The 25,514-nt window shown below is 42.8% G+C and overlaps 1 protein-coding gene and 1 long non-coding RNA gene across 3 annotated transcripts in view; one reads left to right on the top strand and one right to left on the bottom strand.

Annotated features, from left to right (window-relative positions):
- Window positions 1–25,304, bottom strand: part of zbtb8b (zinc finger and BTB domain containing 8B) — a 41,767-nt gene extending 16,463 nt beyond the window's left edge. The window contains exons 1-4 of one of the 2 annotated variants that reach the window (XM_069895750.1): window positions 22,713–25,304; window positions 17,524–17,680; window positions 10,939–11,907; window positions 5,284–5,462 (exon numbers count right to left, since the gene is read on the bottom strand). In XM_069895750.1, coding sequence (XP_069751851.1) covers window positions 5,284–5,462; window positions 10,939–11,869 — 1,110 coding nt within the window. In that variant the 5' untranslated portion in view covers window positions 11,870–11,907; window positions 17,524–17,680; window positions 22,713–25,304. Of the gene's footprint in view, window positions 1–5,283; window positions 5,463–10,938; window positions 11,908–15,227; window positions 15,507–17,523; window positions 17,681–22,712 lie in introns of those variants that run through there. The other variant, XM_069895749.1, reaches the window with a different exon arrangement.
- Window positions 14,983–16,978, top strand: LOC138741522 (uncharacterized). The gene is made up of 3 exons (XR_011343551.1): window positions 14,983–15,111; window positions 15,243–15,568; window positions 16,478–16,978. It is a non-coding gene; the product is annotated as an uncharacterized lncRNA (long non-coding RNA).
- Window positions 25,305–25,514: the final 210 nt, after the last annotated feature.

Genomic DNA, 25,514 nt, shown 5'->3' with positions numbered 1-25,514 from the left:
AAACTTATATCTGGATAAATGAAGATTTTTTGCCCTTTATACTCCAGTGGTTTGTTTCCCATCTCTTACTTTTTCCATTGTCTTCTCCAGTACCTTTTCTCTTGTAGTATATCTTAGGAATTTTACTACAATAGATCTTGGTTTTTGTTGTGGTTGTGGTTTAGAGGCCAATACTCTATGTGCCCTTTCTATTTCCATTTCTTGCTGTAGTTCTGGACATCCTAGGGTCTTAGGGATCCACTCTTTTATAAACTCCCTCATATTCTTGCCTTCTTCATCTTCCTTAAGGCCCACTATCTTTATGTTATTTCTTCTGTTATGGTTTTCCATTGTATCTATTTTTTGAGCTAGTAGTTTCTGTGTCTCTTTAGTTTTTTTATTAGATTCCTCCAATTTCTTTTTTAAGTCTTCTACCTCCATTTCTGCTGCTACTGCCCGCTCTTCCATCTTGTCCATTTTCTTTCCCATTTCTGTTAAGGTCATCTCCATTTTATTTATTTTCTCTTCTGTGTTGTTTATTCTTTTTCTTAAATCCTTAAATTCCTGTGTTTGCCATTCTTTAAATGACTCCATGTATCCTTTAATAAGAGAAAGTATATCCTTTATCTTGCCTTTCTTTTCTTCTTCTATTTCACTGTACTCTTCCTCTTCTTCTTCCTCTGGGTTGGCCATCTGTTGTTTCTTTGGTGCCCTTTCCTCCTCTTCTTTCTTGTTTCTATTGTCTTCTGTGGTCTCTTCTTGCTGCAGGTGTTCTGCAGCTGTCGTTGCCGGCTGTGGAGATCGACTCCCCAGCTGGTCCCCCCTCCCGTCGGTGTGTCTTTTTTCATTCGCATCGCGCATGCGCGAAGAATCGCGCATGCGCGGTTGCGCACTTTTACTCGGCTCTGCGAGCCATTTTTGTAGTCCATTATTTACCGACCTGAGGGAGCGGGTTTCTCTCTCCGCAGTGGGCCTCTTCGGACAGGTAAGGCCTTCACCTTTTTCCTCCTTTGTCTTCTCTTCCTCTCTTCTTACCGTTGCTTTCGATTTTTCTTTTTTTGTCGCCATCTTCTTTCCACCTTTATACTCACTTTTCTGTAACTTTTATTTCTGTGCCTTTGTGTTTTCCTTTGTTTTTCCCGACTTTTCTGGAGAGGGCTGGAGTTCACCGTCCGGCCACTACTCCACACGTGACTCCCCTAAAAATTATATACTTCTGAGGGGAAACAGGATAATGGTTCTATTGATTCTTACTTATCTAAATTAAATTTACCGGTATTAGATGGAAATGATGTTCAGGAACTGGAATCTCCATTTATGGATTTTGAAATTAAGGAAGCTATTCAGGAAATGCCTAATGGAAAGTCCCCAGGGGATGATGGATTCCCTGTGGAATTTTATAAACTTTTTTATGATGATTTTTCTAATGAATTTGGAGAAGTGTTGAATTAAGTTACTGAAGCTCAGAAGTTACCAGAATCATGTTCAAGTGCTTTAATAACTGTTATTCCAAAAAAAGAGATCCATTAAAAGTGTCTTTGTATAGACCTATCTCTTTATTAAATGTGGATTATAAAATTATAGCAAAAGTATTAGTTAATAGACTTGCTAAATATTTGCCTAAATTGGTACACATTGATCAAACAGGTTTTATTAAGAATAGAAATGCATTAGACAATATATTTCAATTAATTACTTTGGTCAATGCATATCGAAAGCAACCTAACCATCCAATGGTGGTTGCATTAGATGCAGCAAAAGCTTTTGATAGGGTTAAGTGGGATTTTTTTATTTAAAGTGTTAGAGAAATTTAAATTCGGCTCTTTTTATTGGTTGGGTTAAGGCTTTATATACAAATCCGACTGCTAGGGTTTCTTTACCATTTAAATTGACTCGTTCAACTCGACAGGGCTGCCATTGTCACCAGCCCTATTGAACCGTTAGCTCAGGTTTGATGAAATTAGAGGAATGTGGGTTAAGAATGAAGAATATAAAATTAATTTGTTTGTTGACAATGTGTTGGTATATTTGACGGAACCGGAACGGTCGTTGAAACAATTGCAAGAGTGTTTGTTGAAATTTCGAGAATTATCGGGATACAAAGTTAATTGTGATAAAAGTGAAATTTTACCAGTTGGAGTTTATTCTGAATTTAAAACAATTACAAAATTAAGGTGGACAAGTAAAATTAAATATTTAGGTATGTTTATGGATTCAAATTATCAATCATTATATCAATTAAATTATGTACCTACATTACGACGGATTAAAGAAGATTTGATTAAGTGGAAAGATCTTCCATTAACTTTGATTGGTTGAGTTAATTGTATTAAAATGAATATTTTTCCTCAAATTCAATATTTATTCCAGTCACTACCTTGTTTACTTTCTAAGGCCTTTTTTCAAGATTTAAATAAAGTAGTGCGAGAGTTTTTATGGAAAGGTAAACTAGCTCGAATGGCATTGCATAGACTTACATGGAAGTATACACTGGGCGGACTACAGTTAGCACATTTTCAAAATTATTATGAAGTGGCCCAGTTGAAGTTTATTAGTAGATTGATGGATTTAGATCAGCTGGGCTAAAGTGGAGATGGCATGTATTCCTAGGGTTGAAATACATGAATTTATATTTCATTGGAATTTGATTTTGTTACAGCAATTATGATATACTGATATTGAAGCATTTATTAAAGATTTGATTAAAAAAATAGGGTGTTAGGGTCGAAAGATAAATTATCTATTTTAACTCCATTGTATAACAATCAGCTTATTCCTTTTTCAATGTTTAATAATCATTTAAAGATTTGGGATTCTAAAGGTATAAAGACAATACAAGATTGTTTTGAAGAGGGGCAATTTCTTTGTTTTAACCAATTAAGAGAAAGATTTGATATACCTGTAAATTATTTGTTTGTGTATTATCAACTTAGGGCTTTGATAAAAGGTAATTATGGTAGAGAGATGATTTTGCCTACTTTGTCGAGATTTGAATTTTTTATTTCCTCTATACCGAAAAAGGGTTGTATTTCAGTTATGTATAACTTGTTACAAGATAGTATGGATAAACCAGATTGGGAGAAATCTAAACTTAAATGGGAGAGTGATCTAGTATTTATTTTTCCTGAAGAAGATTGGGCGAATATGTATCAAGACAATATAATTAAATTGACTAATGTGCGATATGGAATGGTTAATTATAATTTTTTACATCAATTATATTTGACGCTGGAAAAGTTAAAAAATATGGGTTTAGTAATTCGGATTTTTGTTTTAGATGTGGTTCATATATTGGAACTTATTTTTACATGCTGTATGGAACAGTGTTAAAGTTCAATCATTTTGGCAAGGAATTAAAGTAGTTTTGGAGAAATTATATAATTTTATACTACCGTTAGATCCAACGATTTTCTTGTTGGGAAATTTGTATTCGTTAAGGGGAATGGGATTGGATAAAATTCAAATTGCTTTTGTACGTTTGGTGTCATCAGTAGCGCGTAAATGTGTTGCTAGTACTTGGAAAGATGATACTGAGATTAATATAGCACGTTGGCATAATGAATTGAAAGTATGTGTTAAGGAAAAAATTACTTATACTTTACATGATAATTCTTCTTTTGTTAGTAAGTGGTCTTCGTATTTGAAATATATGCATTTAGATATACTTTGAAATGTTGTTAACATTTATATATATATATATATAAATAAATAAAAATATATACAAATAAAATATATTTTATTTTTTTTTGCTCCTCTTAAGGGAGCTGGCAGTAGGGGTGGAATGGGGGATGGGTGTTAATGAAAAATTTTCTTTGACTATTTCTATATTGCATGTTATATTTTTGTATCTTTTAAATAAAGTTTGCAGGAGAAAAAAGAATTAGTCAAAACAGAGGAGGGAGAACACACACACACACACATATATATATATATTTTTTTTTTTTTCAGTTGGTTGTTTTTCCAGACTCTTTGGTGTAGTCTTCCAAAGGCGCTATTTGCCTTGGCGAGTCTGTTGTCTATCCCATTGTCGATCCTTGCATCTGATGAAATGGTACAGCCGAGATAGGTAAACTGGTTGACCGTTTTGAGTTTTGTGTGCCCGATGGAGATGTGGGGGGGCTGGTAGTCATGGTGGGGAGCTGGCTGATGGAGGACTTCAGTTTTCTTCAGGCTGACTTCCAGGCCAAACATTTTGACTACACCAAAGAGTCTGGAAAAACAACCAACTGAAAAACCTCACAAAGATAAGCGTATACAGAGCCGTTGTCATACCCACACTCCTGTTCGGCTCCGAATCATGGGTCCTCTACCGGCACCACCTACGGCTCCTAGAACGCTTCCACCAGCGTTGTCTCCGCTCCATCCTCAACATCCATTGGAGCGCTTTCATCCCTAACGTCGAAGTACTCGAGATGGCAGAGGTCGACAGCATCGAGTCCACGCTGCTGAAGATCCAGCTGCGCTGGATGGGTCACGTCTCCAGAATGGAGGACCATCGCCTTCCCAAGATCGTGTTATATGGCGAGCTCTCCACTGGCCACCGTGACAGAGGTGCACCAAAGAAAAGGTACAAGGACTGCCTAAAGAAATCTCTTGGTGCCTGCCACATTGACCACCGCCAGTGGGCTGATAACGCCTCAAACCGTGCATCTTGGCGCCTCACAGTTTGGCGGGCAGCAACCTCCTTTGAAGAAGACCGCAGAGCCCACCTCACTGACAAAAGGCAAAGGAGGAAAAACCCAACACCCAACCCCAACCAACCAATTTTCCCCTGCAACCGCTGCAACCGTGTCTGCCTGTCCCGCATCGGACTTGTCAGCCACAAACGAGCCTGCAGCTGACGTGGACTTTTTACCCCCTCCATAAATCTTCGTCCGCGAAGCCAAGCCAAAGAGATATATATAAAGGCAATGAAGACTGAGTATCCAAAATATAAATATTGTTTAATGATATTTACTCACCTTATTCAAAGTAGTAATTCACCAGCATCTTTCAGAAACTAAAACCTCTCTATGTCACACTAAAAGTACTCCAAAAGGAATCTTTCAGAACACAAGGATGTCTCAAAGAGTTTTTTTTAGTCATTTAAAGACGCGGACTGTCTCAATTATTGCATTATGCAGTACTTCCCTCAGTAATAAAGGATCAGCCTAGATTTTATGTACAAATCCATGGTGCAGCTCTCAAACACAATTATAAATTGATCAGGAAAACAACTTGAGAAATGAGGAAGTTTTATATTATGGGCTCATACAAAATTGTTGGAATGAGAAGGCAGTGCAATAATTAGATTTTTTTACTCACACTTAAAGCATGACTTCGAAGATGCTCAAGTCGGGTGAATCTTTTTCCACAGGTCTCGCATGGATATGGGCGCTCTCCTGTGTGTGAACGCATGTGTCGTTTAAGGATTCCTTTCTGTTTTGCTGTGTAGGTGCAAAACGGACACTTGTAGATCTTTTTTGGCACAATTATTCCATTCCCTGGCAATAGAACAATTCAAATAAATTTGTAGTCAGTAATACAAATAAACAATTGAAATAGGACATCGCATACAAAGCACAAGAATAAATCAACCTACCTCTTACCCAAGTTCCATAGATCAGAAGAATCCATAAGAATCTATCACAGAGCAAATATTCCAGTGTCCATTTAGCACTGGCAACCAAAAATGGTTTCTATCCCACTAACCTCCCCTTGAGTATGCCACAAGAATCCATCGCAACCAATGTCTGTCAACCTGTACAATTCAACTAAAGTATATGGTGCTTAGAATATTGAATTGTGACCTCAACTGCAAAACTAAAGTCAATAAGAGGATTGAAAAAAAAAATCTTTGCAAATGATTTACAGTATTTACAATTTTGAAGAATTTCCAAAAATCCAAAAAGTCTTTGTAAAAAAAATCTAAATGAATGAAGAAAACACAATTTTAAAAAAACTATTCATGGAAATAAAAAGAAAAAAACTGTTCTAAATTTTAATTATTCCTTTATAGTTACAACAAGGAATGGGGGAAGGAGTTTTGTTAAATCCAGCTATTAACAGTAAAATAGAGTTTATATGAAAAACATCAAAACAGTGATCTCAACGAAGTTTAAGGTCCACAGAGAAAGATTTTTCTCTAACTATGGCTACTTCCTGGTTTTGTACATTATGCCTCATATGTTTTAGAACTGATTTGTATCTTTCAAGTTCATGTCATTCTGTACCATAATTCCCTTTATATTGTATGGTTTAATTCAAAATGTCATTAATTCAAATGATAATGCTTTGAATCATAGAATGATGTAGCAGAGAAGTAATTCAGCTCATTGTGCCTTTGCAATTTTCAACATCAAATCTCATCAATTTGTTTTCAACCAGTCAGCTATGATCCACATCACTGGTAACTACATTTCCCAACTTGTATCAACTGCAAACTTCAAAATTATGCCCAAGACATGCCAATCTGAGACACTGATACATACAAAACATAGGGAAAACAAGTCTAGTTCTAGAAAAGGAGGGGAATTAATGAAATGAACCTTGTCTAGAAGTTCCATTTTCATTTATTGTGGCTGTTTGCAACAGAACTGAATAATAGCCAACATGATTATCTATGTTCAGAAATAAAAGAAAGCTGGATTTCAGGGAAGGGCAGAACACTTGAGGAACGCATATCCACAAAACATTACAAGACAACATCAGTAGATTCCTCCTTTGATGTGGAACACTGGAAGCTTCTGTCTGTGGCAATTCACTTCGGAAATATCAGAAAACATGCTTTGACACCTTGCATTTAATGCTTCCCATCCAAGGAATGAATTCTTTGGTATAAAACTACTAAATAATGTCATTAGGAGAAAAAAAGTTATGTTATGACAGAAGGTGAGACTATAAAATAGTAAGCAGAAGAAATCCTGAACGGTTTTCATACCACACGATATGCACAACACTGAGGATTTGGATGCAGCTTGGTGCATATCGGAAGAAAGGATTGAAATTCAAATCTGTGGTATAGTTTAGAAAAACTATATAATAAAAAGCTAGATATGTACATGAGAAAGAAAAAAAAGTATGGTTAGAGAAAGAGGGTGAGAAACACACTCGGATGGAACGAAACACTGACAGGAAACCATTGGTCTGAACAACAACCTCTGTGGTGCAAAACTATATGGAATTACAATTGTTGCATTAGATCAGAGAGATCATGAAACCATTTAATAAGAGTTTAAAATGATAAAGAAGTCCATTTCTTGAATATATTCACTTGAAACTGCAAAGATCAGCAGTACTAGGCACATGATAAGTAACATCCATGCATTATCCATTGCTTCTGAAATCTGAAGCGGAGTATACCCCACTACCTATTATATTAAGAGTTTAATATCAATACTTAAGGTACCGCCACTGCTTTTTAATGTTTGCAAATGCAAATTCATAAAGCTCTCCGCTCATCCCTATAATGCAGACTTTATTCAGATAGCTCTGTAATTACCAAGGTTAGCAAATGAAGCATTGAATAATCAGTTCAAAGGGTTTCCAAAAGAAAGATATGGATACAGGAGTGGGAGAATGGAATTAGAACAACTGCTCCTGCAGAGGGTAAAATCCACATATATGGTCCACGTCACCCATGTCTGAGCTATCATTTAAAATATAACTATTAGAGGTTTCTTTGAAGCTTTTATTAGCACTTTGATTACAGAATGCAGCTTTCTTGAACAGATGTGTACATCATACAAACAAAAATTAACCATCTCATCGAATACAGTTCTCTCAGATAGATACAAACTGAAAATACTAAAGGGAGATTACAAAATCATTGTTTTATAAGTCACTTCTAACAGAGAGCCCCATCTTATTTACTTCAGTTTCTTTGTCATTGACACCATATTGTTTTAAATTAAATGCAAAATATAAATTTATTTACAACTCAGTAGAACCCAATTCTAGCCATTGAAACCCATGCTGCCAAAGTATTCACAATGAACCTACCAACCCTGTAGGTTTTTAAAGGGTGTTAGGAAACCAGGGCACCTGGGGAAAAACCTATGCAAATCACAGGAGAACAAACTCCTTATATAGCGCAATTCAAACTCCTGGCCACTGACACTGCAATAGCATTGTGCTATCTATCATGCTAACCATGGATTTAAAAAGGTTCTAGTCAAAGTCTGGTAAATATAATCAATTTTAAATCCTCACAAAGGCTTTAGTGTGAAACCTCTTTAAAGTGTTGGATATCATTCCGGGTGGTGGGGGGGGGGGGGGGGGGGTGGCGGGGGCAGGGAGGTGAGAACAATCTTCTCATCTTGACCTCACCCAGGTGGGTTACCAGTTAAAAATGGACCTCAACCATCAAAGGGCATGTTGTCTGAGAATCACCACTGCCTTCAATCAAAATGTATGGAATTTTACAGCAGGAGTTATAGGACAATGAAGTAGATCTGAAGCCCTCACTAATCCAGAGATTCCAAGGTCAATTGTCATTTTACCACCCCTGTTGGATAAACTACCATGTATAATCAGACTTGGAAACTGTACTCCTACATCCTAAATGACCAATTCTTAATGAAGTACATTTATTTCTTCTTTAGTATCAAGTAAACATTAAAATTAAATTGATATAAATGGTTGAATAAGTTTAGGCTACTTACTGCTTTAAAAAAAAGGTTCCATGTCATCCACATACAGATGGTTAAATATGATCAAATTCCAGAACCTTAAAACATTCAAGCAATTGTATTTACTTTATCCAGTATATTCACCAGTAGACCTCAAGTCACAACTTAATTGCATATCAACCAGTTCTGATTAGTTAGTGCCTGCTTCAGGTGTAGTGACACCCTTGTTCTCTGACCCAGATCTAAAATTAGTTTGTTTTGCTATAGTAGAAAGCTGTGTGACCTCCAGTTGGTTTAGAATCATTAAAAAAATCCATCCAAATTCTCTGAAAATATGCAAGTCCTTCCAAAATAAGGGTTGTTCAGGAAAGTGCGATTTAGTTTAAGCACTTCTGTCAAAACTTTTTTTTCCCCCCCAATGGAAATGTTTATAGTTTCTCCAGAAATATTTGACTTTAGTAAACCAACCACATTTTTATGTCTACCTTAGAAGGTAAAAGTAAACATCAGGTAAGTATCCAGAAGATACAAAATATTGTCCTAAAATATGAGATAAATTACAGTACAGATAATTCACTTTACTACAGGTTCAATTGTTTGCTGAGCAAACCCAAGCTGATTACAATCAGAAAAAATTTAAAGGGCAATTCACATCAATGAATGCAATTCTCATCTTCATTTATAAATTTACCTGTGGTCTTACTCCTCTACTATAATTGTGAATAAGTGACTACCCTATTTTCTAGTCTCTTGAATATTCCTCAAGTTAATTAATCCATCAAGAGCAGATATGCCTTCAGGTGCCAAGACCCTGTGAGCTGATATTACCTATCCAAAGATCTGTCTTCAGAATGTCTTTCCCTCTTTACAATGCATTTTATACCAACTTCTTGAACCATCACCCCAAATACATCCAATAATGGTGCCCAGAGAACATTTTGCACAACTTCAGGTGCTTTCAAAACAAAAGTTGCTTTGATTAAAGTTCAGGACCAAAACAATGGTTACACATCTTTACTACATAAAGAATGTGGTGTGATTTGCCGAGTTTCTCCAACAGTTTTGTGCATTGAACTAGAATAACAGCCTCTGCAGACTTTTTTGTTTAACTTGCTGCTATTACTGTATATTGATTTTTTTTTAAAGTGGAAATTAAGTGTTAGCCTAAGGAAATATCTTTTGACCTTTAGCATGATTTGACTTCTGGAGAGCAGTGTCCCATGCAAGATGAGGAGATTAGGGGTTAGAGAGAATGGGATGCCTGAAATTGCAGTCACCCATTGCTTTGGTAAGGAAACTGATTTGGTGGTGGGATATTAAATGTGATGAGCTGAATGACCCCCAACTACGGTGAAACAAGTCCAACATAAATACGGATAACCACAGTGTGCTTAAATTGTAAATATATGACTGGCAATGTTTACGCAGTAATCTACAATTACATTTTAGTATTTATGTTTAGTATTACAAGTTCCTGTTTTATTTAGTGAGTGTCACTTTGGGGATTGGTGCAGGCTGCAACCTTTCAGTTTTCCAACATTTACAGACTGCATGGCACCAACAGGTCCAAACTATGAACAAGGTTGATGCTCTCCACTAAGAACAATGGTTGTTTATTCAGGGAAAAACAGATGGTGAGAGAGGTCATGTGATTGAGACACTTAAAGAAACAGAATTCAGTATTGATCAGACAGCCACCTGATAGATGGAATGACTGTGTGGAAATGGACATTTCCGCTGATTCTCCTTGTCAGGGGAATTATTGAACTGCTGTGACCATTGTAATGTTATCTGGGTAAAGGAAGCAGGTGAATTCCTGCATTGAATCAGGACCATTGTGACGGTCATTTCGACTGACCCATGACTGGGCTTTGGAAGCATCATGGAAGTCAAACATTTCATTTCCCCTGGGCAAGGGGAGTTGTGACAATCATTCGTATGAAAGGACATTTCTCTGGAAGCAACTCAAAGGATTCAAGAGTTTTTGGTAGTCTGATCGATCAGACTCTCACCTCCTTTGTAATTACTTCTGAGCATCTAAAAGTCTGAGTTTCCACATAGGACTTCTAAGACTGAACTTTGGGAATCGACTTTCCAGAATTGTGCCTAAACAGTGTATACACAGAGACACATATATTCATGCTTATTTGGTGTAGATTTAAGTAAGATGATATATTATTAGTAATTATTAATATATTGTTTTAAAAATAAGTCTTTTGGTGAATTTCTATTGGTGCTGGTCTGCGACTTAACATTAGTCCTCTGTTGGATCTTCAGAGGATTCACCATTTTCTGATTAAATCTCTTCCTGCTATTGCACCCATTTATTAACTGGTAATAATAATCTTACCTGCATCTTCCCCATACCAATCACTCTGTACGTCCATCATATTAGAAAAGGTCCCCCCTCCATCTTCTGGACGCCCTCCACGGGAAAAGTGCTGCATAATGTCCTCTTTCCGTTGGACATTTCCAGTCCTTAGTAAAACTTCTAAAAACTGCTTCATCTGATAATTTTCATAAGCTATTTCCATCGCTGGGGCAGATTGTAGCCTCTCCTCAGCCTGATCAGTGGCAGATGGTGTAAACTGTCGGAACCTATCAACTGATTCTACTTCATCCTCGTCAAATTCAACTTTAGGTTCTGGAAGCTTAGGTAGTGACGGAGGGTGTACTTTCTCTGGAGAGAGATCATCTTGATCCTTTTGTGCAAGATCTATGGGATAAGTACTGCATTCATTCCAGTTAAGTCCTTTATTATTCTCAGGACTTGACTCCTTCTGTTGTTGAACTGACTGAATGGGGTTTGGACATTGATTTCTACAAAAAGACACTGCATCTCCATAGGCATTGATATTATTTCCATTCTCCACAGGACTGCAGTCATCGTCCTTTTCATCTTTCACACAGATATCAAGAGAAGATCTAATGTACAACTTACAAAAGCTGACCACATCAGTCATCTGTAGATAACTCGCAGCTGACATAACTTCAATAACGTTCTTACTGCAAAGGTTCAACTTTCCAGAATAAAGGAAGTCCAGAATAATTGAAAAGGCCTCAGATGTGACAATGTCCAAGGAAGCAGTGCTAGGGCGACCACTATCATGGATATAATGAATTAACAAGGCTCTGAAGTATCCACTGTTCGCAAACAGAATGTTCCGGTGAGCTTTGAAGATTCTTCCCTCCACAATTATACTGCAGTCACAGAAGAAGTCCTGCTTTCGCTGCTCATTTAGCTCTCCCAGAAGCTTTGTGTAATATGATGTGATCTCCATCTTTCTTTCGCAGGACTTCGCCAAAGGGATTTCTTTCTCTGCAAAATAAACAAAAGGCATTAATATTCAAAATAGAGAACTTGTGGTTTCCAAACTAAGGCAACAGGTATTTTCCATTTGTCCTTTGGTGTCCAAAAAAAATCAAGCAATTCCAGACCAAGTTTAATAAAGTTTTTTTTTCAGAATCAAGTGCTAAAGATGGAAAAAGTTTCAAATATTATAATCAGTAGAAAGAAAAGCTAATTTCTTTAGTCCCAAAAATATACTTAAACCATTTAAGCTTTCCATACAGTTTCTGCATTAGATTGCCAATTCATAAACATTGCATAAATATTTGACTGGTACTAAGCAAGGAATGAGTCCTTCAGGTCATTCAAACCATCAGTGAAGGTCCAGGGAGTATCAAACTATCACTAATTTCAACTAAAGATTTTCCAATTGGATTCTGAACAAAATAAAGTAGAATAATTAGATTCTAATTCAGGACAAGAGACCCACTAGTGCATATTTAGCATAAGACAAACTGGATATTTGATTTTAAAGTGCTTGAATTGTATGAATATGTAAAAGTACAAGTCATATCCTGCAACACCAAATACAGAATTAAGTCTCATACAAGAGAGTGAATAGATCAAAACTAATTGTTATACAGTCCACTTATTATCTTAAAACCATTCAACTGAAATTCTGCTCACTCCCCACTCACCCACCCAAGCCCTACTCTCTCCTTGTTTGCCCTTTGCCAAATACCCTTTCAGTAGGGTCACTGAAATTCTGCTGGGACAATTCCTGTGCCATCTCCTACCACTTAACAGGTGAGGAGGTGACACCTCGGAGTCCTGGGCAGGAGCGGGAACCTCTGGTTCCCGGCCAGGATTGGCGACAGCAGAGGCGGCGGCGGCGATGGGGAGGAGGCGGCGGCGGCGATGGGGAGGAGGCGGCGGCGGCGATGGGGAGGAGGCGGCGGCGGCGATGGGGAGGAGGCGGCGGCGGCGATGGGGAGGAGGCGGCGGCGGCGATGGGGAGGAGGCGGCGGCGGCGATGGGGAGGAGGCGGCGGCGGCGATGGGGAGGAGGCGGCGGCGGCGATGGGGAGGAGGCGGCGGCGGCGATGGGGAGGAGGCGGCGGCGGCGATGGGGAGGAGGCGGCGGCGGCGATGGGGAGGAGGCGGCGGCGGCGATGGGGAGGAGGCGGCGGCGGCGATGGGGAGGAGGCGGCGGCGGCGATGGGGAGGAGGCGGCGGCGGCGATGGGGAGGAGGCGGCGGCGGCGATGGGGAGGAGGCGGCGGCGGCGATGGGGAGGAGGCGGCGGCGGCGATGGGGAGGAGGCGGCGGCGGCGATGGGGAGGAGGCGGCGGCGGCGATGGGGAGGAGGCGGCGGCGGCGATGGGGAGGAGGCGGCGGCGATGGGGAGGAGGCGGCGGCGGCGGCGATGGGGAGGAGGCGGCGGCGGCGGCGATGGGGAGGAGGCGGCGGCGGCGGCGATGGGGAGGAGGCGGCGGCGGCGGCGATGGGGAGGAGGCGGCGGCGGCGGCGATGGGGAGGAGGCGGCGGCGGCGATGGGGAGGAGGCGGCGGCGGCGATGGGGAGGAGGCGGCGGCGGCGATGGGGAGGAGGCGGCGGCGGCGATGGGGAGGAGGCGGCGGCGGCGATGGGGAGGAGGCGGCGGCGGCGATGGGGAGGAGGCGGCGGCGGCGATGGGGAGGAGGCGGCGGCGGCGATGGGGAGGAGGCGGCGGCGGCGATGGGGAGGAGGCGGCGGCGGCGATGGGGAGGAGGCGGCGGCGGCGATGGGGAGGAGGCGGCGGCGGCGATGGGGAGGAGGCGGCGGCGGCGATGGGGAGGAGGCGGCGGCGGCGATGGGGAGGAGGCGGCGGCGGCGATGGGGAGGAGGCGGCGGCGGCGATGGGGAGGAGGCGGCGGCGGCGATGGGGAGGAGGCGGCGGCGGCGATGGGGAGGAGGCGGCGGCGGCGATGGGGAGGAGGCGGCGGCGGCGATGGGGAGGAGGCGGCGGCGGCGATGGGGAGGAGGCGGCGGCGGCGATGGGGAGGAGGCGGCGGCGGCGATGGGGAGGAGGCGGCGGCGGCGATGGGGAGGAGGCGGCGGGGGCGATGGGGGGAGGCGGGGGCGATGGGGGGAGGAGGGGGCGATGGGGGGAGGAGGGGGCGATGGGGGGAGGAGGGGGAGATGGGGGAGGAGGGGGAGATGGGGGGAGGAGGGGACGATGGGGGGAGGAGGGGACGATGGGGGGAGGAGGGGACGATGGGGGGAGGAGGGGACGATGGGGGGAGGAGGGGGCGATGGGGGAGATGGGGGGAGGAGGGGGAGGAGGGGGGAGGAGGGGGAGATGGGGGGAGGAGGGGGAGATGGGGGGAGGAGGGGGAGATGGGGGGAGGAGGGGGAGATGGGGGGAGGAGGGGGAGATGGGGGAGGAGGAGGAGATGGGGGAGGAGGAGGAGATGGGGGGGGAGGAGGAGATGGGGGAGGAGGAGAAGTGGGGGAGGAGGAGAAGGGGGGGAGGAGGAGGAGATGGGGGGAGGGGGAGGAGATGGGGAGGAGGAGGAGATGGGGGGGAGGGGGAGGGGGAGGGGGGAGGGAGGAGGAGGGGGAGGGGGGAGGAGGAAATTCCCGAATATCCACTTCACGCGAAGTAGGTTCGGTCCCAAGCATTTTGGATAATCGGAAATGTACTGCAATGACAAGAGCAGTAACATACTTTTTTTATTACAGAAATAAAGTCATTAATCATAACACGAGGCAAGGTTACTACTTTAAAGTAGTAATATTTCAATTCATTAATACATTTTTTTCCTAAAAGTGCCCATTTTGCTATTTTAATAACTGCCTATTTTTGCTACCAATACTGGATTGCCTTCCTCAATTTCCAATTTTAGGAAAAAAAACAGAATCAGGAAAATATGAGACAATAAATACGCGAACACCTTTAAGAAGGGAAGGTGGAAATTATGAAGACTATTCATCGCAGGAGTCAGGAAGCCCAATTAGCCCCTATTGTTTCAATTTGTTCTCGTGGGTTATTTTTAAAAAGAATTATTGGTTTAGACCTTTTATGACGTCACGGATTTTAATTTTACAACATGAAGCCCTCAGAAAATAAACTTCTTGTACCAATAGAAGACATAAAAATACAGACTGAGCGAAGGATTAGACGTTAAACCATCTCAGTGGTCACATCTCTGTTCTGCTGCAACACCTCGCAGTTCCCAGTGAACGCTGCAGAGGTCAGAGTTTGGGGTTACAGTCTTTAATGCTTTTCCACCGATTTTCCCTGACGGCCCAACTGTTACCTCGTTTAACTTGTTAAGAGCCAGAATTACCCATTCGTTTCTGTATTTACCTTGTCTCCCTTCAGTCAAGACAAGAAGAGATCAACCCGATGCCCACACGTTCTTGCCAACCTAATTCTACACCGGAAGTCGCCGGAGTCGCCGATTGACAAAGACCTCGGCCACTCAGAAGCCCGGCCCGGCGCCCCCCCGCGCCAATGGGAAACAGGGTGGGAGGCGGGACCCAGCTCGGTGACGCGGGCCGAAGGCCGCTGCGCGTGCGCGTCGCGCCGCGTCTGGGAGCTGGAGTTTTCCCCTCGTTCGTCGCCGCGCAGCCCGCCTGCGGGGGGGAGGGGACACTCACCTTCCCAGAAGGCAGTGCGCCGAAATCCCGGTCCACGTCAGTGGAGTGGTAAGTGGATGGCGCCTGCTGCTGGTTTCTGATCGCTGGCATCGACGAGGGCAATCGGCCTTTCTCGCTTTGACGCCTCGGGCTGCGGCAGCGCGTCGGGGAGGGCGGGGGGCAATGGACAGAAGCGGCGTTGAGTGCGTCCCTGCATTGTCAGCCTGCTCTGCAAATGCACCCAATTCGCCGACCTCCCCCTTGCCCTCGCCCTCTTTTATGCTGCGGGGTGATGGCAACAGCTTAGTTCCAACATGTCAGTGCTATCACCCCTTTCTGTGATTCCACTCAATGCCATTTCTGGGGTTGATGAGCCCTTAATGGCTGTTAACACAGGACCTTAACGTTATTTTCTCGTTGCAAGGTCTATTTAAGACCTTAAAATCAAGGGAAGGCGAGTTGACCCTTGTGAGAAACAGAAGTTTCACTCAAGACAAAAATTGAGAACAAAGAACATTCATTGTACAACAATGCAAAGTTGGGTCCTTACCCTGGGAATACACACATACACTGGGGCTCACCCAACTTTTATACAGTTCATTTCGATGCAGAGGTACCCCCCCAACGTTCTTCTGCCTCCTGGATTGGTTTGGCATTTGGTCATTCTGTCTGCCTACGTGCAAAAGACCATGGGTCCCATCATGTCATTGTCCTTATTAATGAATCTGCCTTTGTCCTGATTCACAAATCTCAACCCCCAGGACTTCTAATATATGCAGAACTTGCTAATTCTTGTCCATCACTATAAGACCCTTATTCTATTACTTGCGTAACCCTTCCTCACACTCTTATCGGAATTCATCCTTACTCAGCACTTACTTAACTTCCTCTAGTCTAGTCTAAGTATTCCTTATTTCATTCATACTAGCTTTACTTCCTATATTCTATTATCTCTCACAATCCACACTTTTTCTTTAGCTACGCTTAGTAAATTCTCAACTGGAAGCATGGTCTTTTTCCCAGCGAGTCAGCAAACGAACTGCAATCTCAGCATCATCAGATGGAGTTTGGGAAACATACATCCTTTGGGTTGTAGTGATCTGACGAAGGGTCCGTTGAATTAAAACACTGCACACAAGTCATTAGGCGGAGAAGTATCATGATGGCTAAAATAACGAGTCCAACTGCTATAAGGGCTGTGTGTATCCACCTCCAGTCACCAGTAAAAAGTTCAACCGCCTGACCATTGTCATCAATCAATCTTCCACAAACGCCACCCTCAGCAGCCAACAAGTAATCGAGAGCCAGGCAGTTTTGATAAGCTGTAGCTCATATCTGTCGTTGTTCTTCAGCCAATAAATCCAAGGCCATCGCTGTCTGTTTGGTGATAATCTCCAAAACTGCATGGAGTCTGATTAAACGGTTTAAATACCAAACAGCTGTGGTATTCTGGAGCAGCTTGAGCCATTTACAACTGGAATCCCCCTTATAGTGATGGCCTTTAGCCTTCCAAATGTATTTGTGACCCAAAGGATGATTTACAAGATGCCAAGTTGGGGGGCGGGGGGGGCGCATTTATTGTTACCTAACCTGTGAGTAGCAGCTTGTCTGCGAGTATTAGCATATATACCCCCTTTATCCCTACTCCAGGTATAGCCCTGACTAATGTTCTGCCTATCATTTTCCCACCATCTTCTTTGTACCATATTTTTAGCACTCATCTTTTTAATATCTGTAGAGGCCGGGACACAAATCCAATCCACTCCCCTAGGGCAGTTCTGTATCCCTGGTCCATGTTGGGATCCTAAATTAAACCATACTAAATAAGGTACCCTACTATGAATACACTCTATACCTGTGCCCTGTCTGCATTCTAAAGGTAAACTTGTCCATTCCTCAAAGTAATTATCACCTCTGCTGCCCCTATTCCAGGAGGACTTAATACATTGTGTACAATTGGGTGGTTTCCCAAAAATTGGGAACCAGCAGAAAAACAATACAGCAAATAATAAAAATAACATTACAGCACTTTTTCCCGGCGTAGCGTAACGTTCAGACCAGAAGGATGCGAGGCTGCACGCCAGGTGGAGGGTATATTATCAACGTCTTTAGACCATGGATTAGCTTGTTTAATGCGTTGTATGTGAGTCCACCCCTTTTCTTTTGTTCGCACTGCAGTGTCTGTAATCAGAAGTACACAATAAGGGCCGTCCCATATCGGTTTTAGTTTATGATCTTGCCACGCTTTTACATATACCCAATCACCAGGTTTAATAGAATGAATAGGATAGTCCAGGTGTGGGTTTTGAGCTAATAAACCCTTCTGTCTTAAGTCATATAGAGAAGTAGAAAGTCCCTGTAAATATTTAGATATGTACTGGTCATTAGCCTCAGGGGTAGGGGTATCAGTGTGGAATCCCATGTAAGGAAGACCAAACATCGTTTCATATGGTGAGACAGCAAGGTCCTTACGAGGAGCTGTGTGAGTCCTGATTAAAGCTAAGGGTAAGCATTTAATCCAGGAGAGGCCAGTTTCCTCATAAAGTCGAGTGAGTTGATTTTTCAGGGTCTGATTCATCCGTTCAACACGGCCTTAACTCTGGGGGTGCCATGGGGTATGTAACTGCCAATCTATTCCCAGGATTTTACACACACCCTGGAGTACCTGAGAGGTAAAATGTGTACCTCGATCTGAGTCAATGGTTTGAATAATGCCATAACGTGGAATAACAGACTCTAGTAATATCTGGATAACGGTGCTAGCACGATCATTAGGGATCGGGAAAGCCTCAGCCCATCGAGTAAAATGATCCACCATCACCAGGAGGCATTTATAAACCCCTATCTTAGGTAATTCCGTGAAGTCAATCTGTATTCATTGAAACAGGCGTACGGCTATATTGCGACTGCCAGGCATTACCTGCGCATGACTTTCTTATTCACTCGCTGACAGATTGGGCACCCGAGTACTTTGCTTGGCTATGGTGTATATTCCCGAGGAATTAAGAGACCATACAAAAGCATCAACAAGTGCCTGTGTTCCCCAATGTGTCTGCTGGTGGAGCTGATCAATAATCTGATGAGCCAAGGCTTTGTTCAGTACTTGGCGTCCCTCTGCCGTCCACCACAACCCATCGGCAGTTTGACGCATTCCCTGGTCTTTCATATAAACCTCCTCTTCCCGTGAAAAGATGGGAGTCTTTTGAACCTCATGTGGGGTGGGGAGTAACAGCTGCATATCTATTTTTTCTGTGAGTGCAGCCTGTTTGGCAGCTTCATCTGCCCGTCTGTTCCCCTGTGCTTCAGGATGGTCAATAATTTGATGGCCCCATACATGAACTACAGCTGTCTCCTCAGGTAACATAAGAGCAGCTAAGGATTGAACAATTAAGTTTTCGTGGATCAACTTTTGTCCTTTCCCAGTTATCATTCCCCGTTCTTTTCAAATCTTTCCAAAGGTGTGGGATTGTGCCGACCAATGACCGGGAAGACGACCGGCTTCAATCACAACTCCTTCATTCCCATTCACTACACTATACCCTCTATACCGAATGCCGTCAATGCAGCGGGAAGATCCATCAATAAACCATCTTTCACCCTCCTGTAAAGGTTCATCACTTAAATCATTTCTAATTTTTGTCTGTAAATCTATCACTTCTAAACATACATGCTCTAAATCATTGGGGACAGTATCAGAATCTGGAGAAGCCAAGAAGGTGGATGGATTCTGTTCTTTGTTTATAATCAGTGTCAAATCATCCCTATCCATAAGAATCGCTTCATACTTTAAAATTCTAGAATCAGTAAGCCACCTTCCGGCACGTTGTAAGAGAATGGTGTGGACTGTGTGAGGGGTATGAACTATCATCGGGGCACTAAACGTAATCTTTTGTCCTTCCTCGACTAAAATAGCAGTGACTGCAATTGCTTGCACACATTCTGGCCAACCACGACAAACAGGATCTAAAATTTTTGACAGAAAGGCAACTGGTTGTCTAAAGTCTGCCCTCTCTTGCATTAATACTCCCATGGCCACACTGTCTTTCGCATTGGTATATAGGTCAAATGGCTTATTCAGGTCAGGTAAAGCCAAAACTGGGGCACTAATAAGATGCTGTTTCACCAAGGTAAAATCTTTAATCTTCTCCATCCAGACAACAGTTTCGCCCCCAAGAGTCACAAGTTTATCATAAAGAAATTTGACCAGGCTAGAATAATTCTCAGTCCAAATTCTACAGTATCCCACTAAACCAAGGAATTTCCTAAGTTCTCGAGCACTCTTTGGAGGCGGGATCTGCAGAATACCGCGTGTTCTCTCTGGACATATCTTCCTAATTCCTTGACTAGCCAGATGACCTAAGTATTTAACTTCAGATTGAACAAATTGTAACTTTGATTCGCTCACTTAGACCCTTATTCCCTAGAAAATTCAACAGTGTATTGTTTAACCACATCATACATTTTTCCCGTGATTAATAAATCATCAACATATTGTATTAATTGACAATCCTCTCTCCTAGGGGCCTCATCTAGTACCTGTTCTAAAACTTGGCCAAACAAGTTTGGTGATTCTGTAAAACCCTGAGGAAGGACTGTCCACCGGTATTGATTTTTCCATCCTGTAAAAGGATTCTCCCATTCAAATGCAAACATGTCCCTACTGTCTATTGCCAACAGACAGGTCCAGAAGGCATCTTTGAGGTCAATTACACTAAACCACTTACTATGGGGATCAATTGTACTATGGGGTTAGGTACAACCGGATAATGGGTGAGAATAATTTTGTTTAACTCCCTCAAATCCTGCACTAATCGATAGGTACCGTCTGGTTTTTGGACAGGTAAAATTGGGGTATTAAAAGGTGACATACAAGGTTCGAGTATACCATCTTTCACCAATTGGTCAATTACTACCTGCAGCCCCTTTCGGCCAGCCATAGGAATTGGATACTGTTTTCGTCTAATTACTTGGTCAGGGTCTTTTAAAGTAACTTGCAGGGGAGAAACATCTAACCCTCCTCTATTGGCTCTTTTTGCCCATAATCTAGGATTTATTAGTTCCCGATCCTCCTCTGTTAGTACATAAAATTGAACCCCGATACCTGATCCCTGTGGTCTGGTACTGATAGCCAATTGGTCCTGTAAATCCCGTCCCAACAAGCAAACTCCAGCTTGGGGAACTAGTAAAATATCCTCTGTTATTATCTTTTCTCCCATTTGTATCCTTACATTCTTTGGTATATGGACCGTAAAATCTCTTCCTCCCACTCCCGAAATCATCACTGTCCCTTCTGTTTTAACACCCTCGGACCGTTGTAAAATACTAGACCGGGCTGCCCCAGAATCTACTAGAAAAGTCATCTTGTCATTGTGGGGTCCTATACTTAAATTTACCAATGGTTCTCCGTGCAGCCCCACGGTGTGTATTGACTGAGAACCATGACCCCCCTATTCATAATCTGCCTCCATCAATGCGTAAGATCGCATCTCCCTGGCTCGCATTGGGCATTCCCTCTTAAAGTGTCCCTCCTTTTTACAATAATAGCAAACTAATGCCCCTGTTTCCCAATTTCTACCAAGGTCTCCACGGGGTCCCAGGAATGGTCATCCCCCCCGGAATTCTCCTCTACCCCTGCCTCTGCTCTGGTCTCTACATCCCCACTCCCGGCGCTCCTCCCAATGTCCAGGAGCTGGCACACAGCTCCTAACATTTCGCTGCTGTCCCTCCACAATTTCCTTGATTGCCTGCATCAAAATCTTAGCCTTTCCTTTCTGTTCATCTTCAGACCTCTGGACGTATGCCCTTTGTGCGATCTGTAAAAGCTGTGTTATTCCCTGTTCATACCAATTCTCTGTCTTTTGTAATTTCTTCCTGATATCTGGGCCTGAATTAGTAACAAAGCCCGTCAATATCAACTGTTCACCTGCTGGGGATTCTATATCCAACCCCCCCATATTGCTGTATGGCCGCACGCAATCCATTCAGAAATGCAGAGGGGGTCTCCTCGGGACCTTGGGGAACCTCAAATGCCTTCTTAAAGTTCTGTCCTTTTGGAACAGACTCCTTCATTCCTTTTATTAGATTAATCCTATACTCCTCCATTTGTGTGCGACCACATTAGTATTCTTATCCCAATTCGGGTTTACCAGGGGGAATTTAAGTTCCCCAGGTATCGCCTCTGGTCCCCCTTGGTGTTCCCTATCCCAGACTCTAATCCCTGCCTAGCGAATCATTCCACGCTCATCCAAAGTGAATAGAGCCTTAAAGATCAATATTAATTCATCCCAGGTATATATATTCGGTCCCAAAAATTGATCCAATTGTTCTGCACATCCCTGAGGGTCTTCTATAAGAGAGGTCATTTCCTTCTTAAAATTGCGCACCTCCATACTAGTCAGAGGCACATTTACGAACCCGAGACCCCCCCCACATCCCCTCCCAAGGGAACCTCTCGTAAAGGTCTCATCCAGTTAATTTCTGACTTATCCCCTCCTCTATGATGTTTAGGTTCCTGCCCTCCGGGAGACAAATCAAAGGGTTCTGCCCTTCCCTCCCAAAGGGTCTCACACTGTTCTGAATGACCCTCATAATCAAAGTCTCCTCCCTCTCGTGTCAATTGAGGCGGTAATCTTGTACTCTGTGAGCAGGTCATCATACCACCCCTACTTTCTTCTTCTTTCTCTAACTGTGGAGGAGGAGGGGAAGGTAAAAAAGGGTAAAGCGGAGGTGAGAGGGGGGAGATAGGAGCCGGCACAGGGGGAACATAAGGTGGAGGAAGGGAATGTAATACATCCCATCCTTGTATTTCAGGGGCAGAAGGTTCCTCATCCTTCTTGTTCTTACATTCCTTTTCACTCAAATCATTTGATCAAACGATCCACTGAGCCAACAGGCTGCAAATTCTCTGCTCTCGGTATTACCTCCTTGATTTTGGTAGAGTCAGATGTTCAATGCCTGACACATCCAGTCCTCATCGGATCCAAACTTTGGCCAATATACCGAACTCCCTTTTATTGGATTCTAAACCCATTCCTGACAGCAATACCTGACCATGGTCTGTTTATCTTTCCCATGGGTTTTCCCCGCACCCCAATCAGATAACATTAATCCTAACAGACTATGTTTAGGTATCTGATCTTCCCATCCTTCTTTAGGACTGTTTCCCTTGCTACTTACTCCCCCCATACCAGCAGGTAAATAAAATTCCTCTTACCGGCATCCAGTAGCTATTCCTAGTGCGCTTCCTTAATGTTCTCCCGTCGTTTGTTCTCAATGCCTCTTCTCGGATATCACTCGCTTCGTCCACTGACCCATCGTCCAGGAGTCCAGCTGAATCAGCCGGGGTGCACCTACCCCCGTTGTCGGGCACTCTGTCAGTGGAGGGAGTGCGATCCCGGACGAACCCCCAATTGTGAGAAACAGAAGTACCTTCACAGATTTCGCTCGAGACAAAAATTGAGAACAAAGAACATTCATTGTACAACAGTGCAAAGTTGGGTCCTTACCCTGGGAATACACACACATACTGGGGCTCACCCAAATTTTATACAGTTCATTTCAGTGTAGAGGTACCCTCCCCCCCACCTAACATTCTTCTTCCTCCTGGATTGGTTTGGCATTTGGTAATTCTGTCTGCCTACGTGCAGTTTCTGTAAATTGAAAGACCATGGGATATCCTGTCTGGGTCCCATTATGTAATTGTCCTTATTCATGAATCTGCCTTTGTCCTTATTCACACATCTCAACCCCCAGGGCTTACTAATATATGCAGAACTTGCTAATTCTGTCTATCACTATAAGACCCTTATATTATACTTGCGTAAACCTTCCTCACACTCTTATCGGAATTTATCCCTACTCAGCACTTACTTAACTTCCTCTAGTCTAGTATTCCTTATTTCATTGATATTAGCTATACTTCCTATATTCTATTATCTCTCACACCCTTGAAGCATTAGCCCATCCACCCATTTTCCAGGATCTTTGCAAACCACTCAATTCCTATTTTGGACACAAAATATACAGTTATTAATTCCTGCATTTTGCTGCGAATGCTTTGAAAGTTTTGGTGCATACCTGCAATAATGCAGGACATGGGTTAAGAGCAAAAAGGGAAATGTTTTAAAGGGAAAATTTGGGGGAATCCTTCAGTGGTGAAGGTGTGGAACAAGCTGCTGGTTGACGTGAATGCGGGCTCCATTTTCACAAGATAAAGGAACAGAAGTAGGCCATTCAACCTATCGAGTCTGCTCCACAAATCCACCCTGAGCTAAACTGCTCTTACATCTAGTTCCAATTGCTGGCCTTTTCCCATATCCCTTGATAAGATGGCTAATTAGATACCTGTCAATCTCTCCCTTAAACTACCCCAATGATCCGGCCTTCACAGCTGTATATGGCAATGAATCCCACAAATCCACAACCCTCTGGCTAAAGAAATTTCTCCATCTCTATTTTAAATGGGAACCTTCTAATTCTAAGACTGTGCCCTTTTGTCCTGGATTCACCCACCAAAAGAAACATCTTATTCATATCTACTCTGTCCATCCTTTCAACATTAAAAATATTTCGATGAGATCCCCTCTCATTTTTCTAAACTCTAATGAATATAGTCCAAGGGCCGACAAACATTCCTCATTTGTTACCCTTTGTATTCCAGGAACCATCCTGGTAAATCTCTGTACTCTCTCCAACATCCTGTCTAAGATAAGGAAGGGGCCCAAAACTGCCCACAGTACTCCAAATGAGGTCTCACCAGTGCCCCATGGAGCCTCATCAACAGCTCCTTACTCTTAAACACTATTCCTCTTGAAACAAATATCAACATAGCATTCGCTTTCTTTACTGCCGATCCAACCTGGTAGTTAACCTTCATGTTATCCTGCACAAGGACCCCCCCCACAAGTCCCTTTGAACTTCCGAATTTTGAATTTTCCTCCATCCAAATAATAATCTGCCTGTTTATTTCCTCTTCCAAAGTGTACAACTGTACATTTCTCAACTGGATCTCATATGCCATTTCTTTTCCCTCTCTCCTAAACTGTCCAAGTCTCTCGTCATTTAAGAAAAAAAAATGTACAAGTACGTGGATGGGAGGGGTATGGAAGGCCCAGGTGCAAGTCATTGGGACAGACTAGATGGGCAGAAGGGCCTGTATTTATGCTGTAGTATTCTATAAACTGATTATGAATTAGAGTTACTAATTACATCTTCCCTGTTAACTTGGTTATCATTTTATATTATTGATTAAATTTTCTTTCTCTGCCAAAGCTATAGTGCTTGCTCCTTTTTCTGGTGTATGCTCTTGATTTTCATTTTACTTACTGTTGCCCAAATTCTGTCCCACTCCCATTTGTCTCTATTTGTCAGGATTTGGAAGTGTTCTGGGAACTCACAAAACCCCAAAGTTTGGAATACTTGACATTCCACACAAAAAAAGCTTGTTGCTCCAGTCTGCTCATTTTTTTCACTAATACGTATTCAGAAACTGGCAGCAGTTCATTAATTATTCCTTCTGCACTATTTTCCTCACAAGTGGATTTATGATACTGACAAAAAAAATATGGGTTCACAGACAGGCCCCATTACTGGGGCCTAAACACACCATTGCCTGCTACTTTCCCTATAGGCAATGCTATGCAGATGATACAGCTCTTCTCATAAGTCACAACTTTATGTCAGTTTGGAACATCTCACTCCCAACACTTCTGCTGCTAACTAACACAATCTGCAATATGCATCCCCTACTTTTCCAATCACTTCCCCATCTCCAAAAGGAAAGTTCCCTCATTTCCAAGGGCTCACCATTATCCCCATTTTTAGTTTCCCCCAAATTTCTCAATGTACTCACAAAACCACCTTCATCTTTTCCAAAACCTTTCATTGTAATCCTTTTAGTCAGGCTCTGTCCTTCAGGATAAAGCTGGAGCAGTTTCCTCTGATGCAGGCATCACTATTGGACACAACCAATAACACAAGGAGATAGAATGCAAATCATAGGCACAGTTTCTCACAT

The sequence above is a fragment of the Narcine bancroftii genome, chromosome 8 (assembly GCF_036971445.1).
Source record: "Narcine bancroftii isolate sNarBan1 chromosome 8, sNarBan1.hap1, whole genome shotgun sequence".
In the NCBI taxonomy this organism is placed as follows: Eukaryota; Metazoa; Chordata; class Chondrichthyes; order Torpediniformes; family Narcinidae; genus Narcine; species Narcine bancroftii.
Note: the sequence above shows the minus strand (reverse complement) of the source record. Positions and strands in the feature narration are given on the sequence as shown.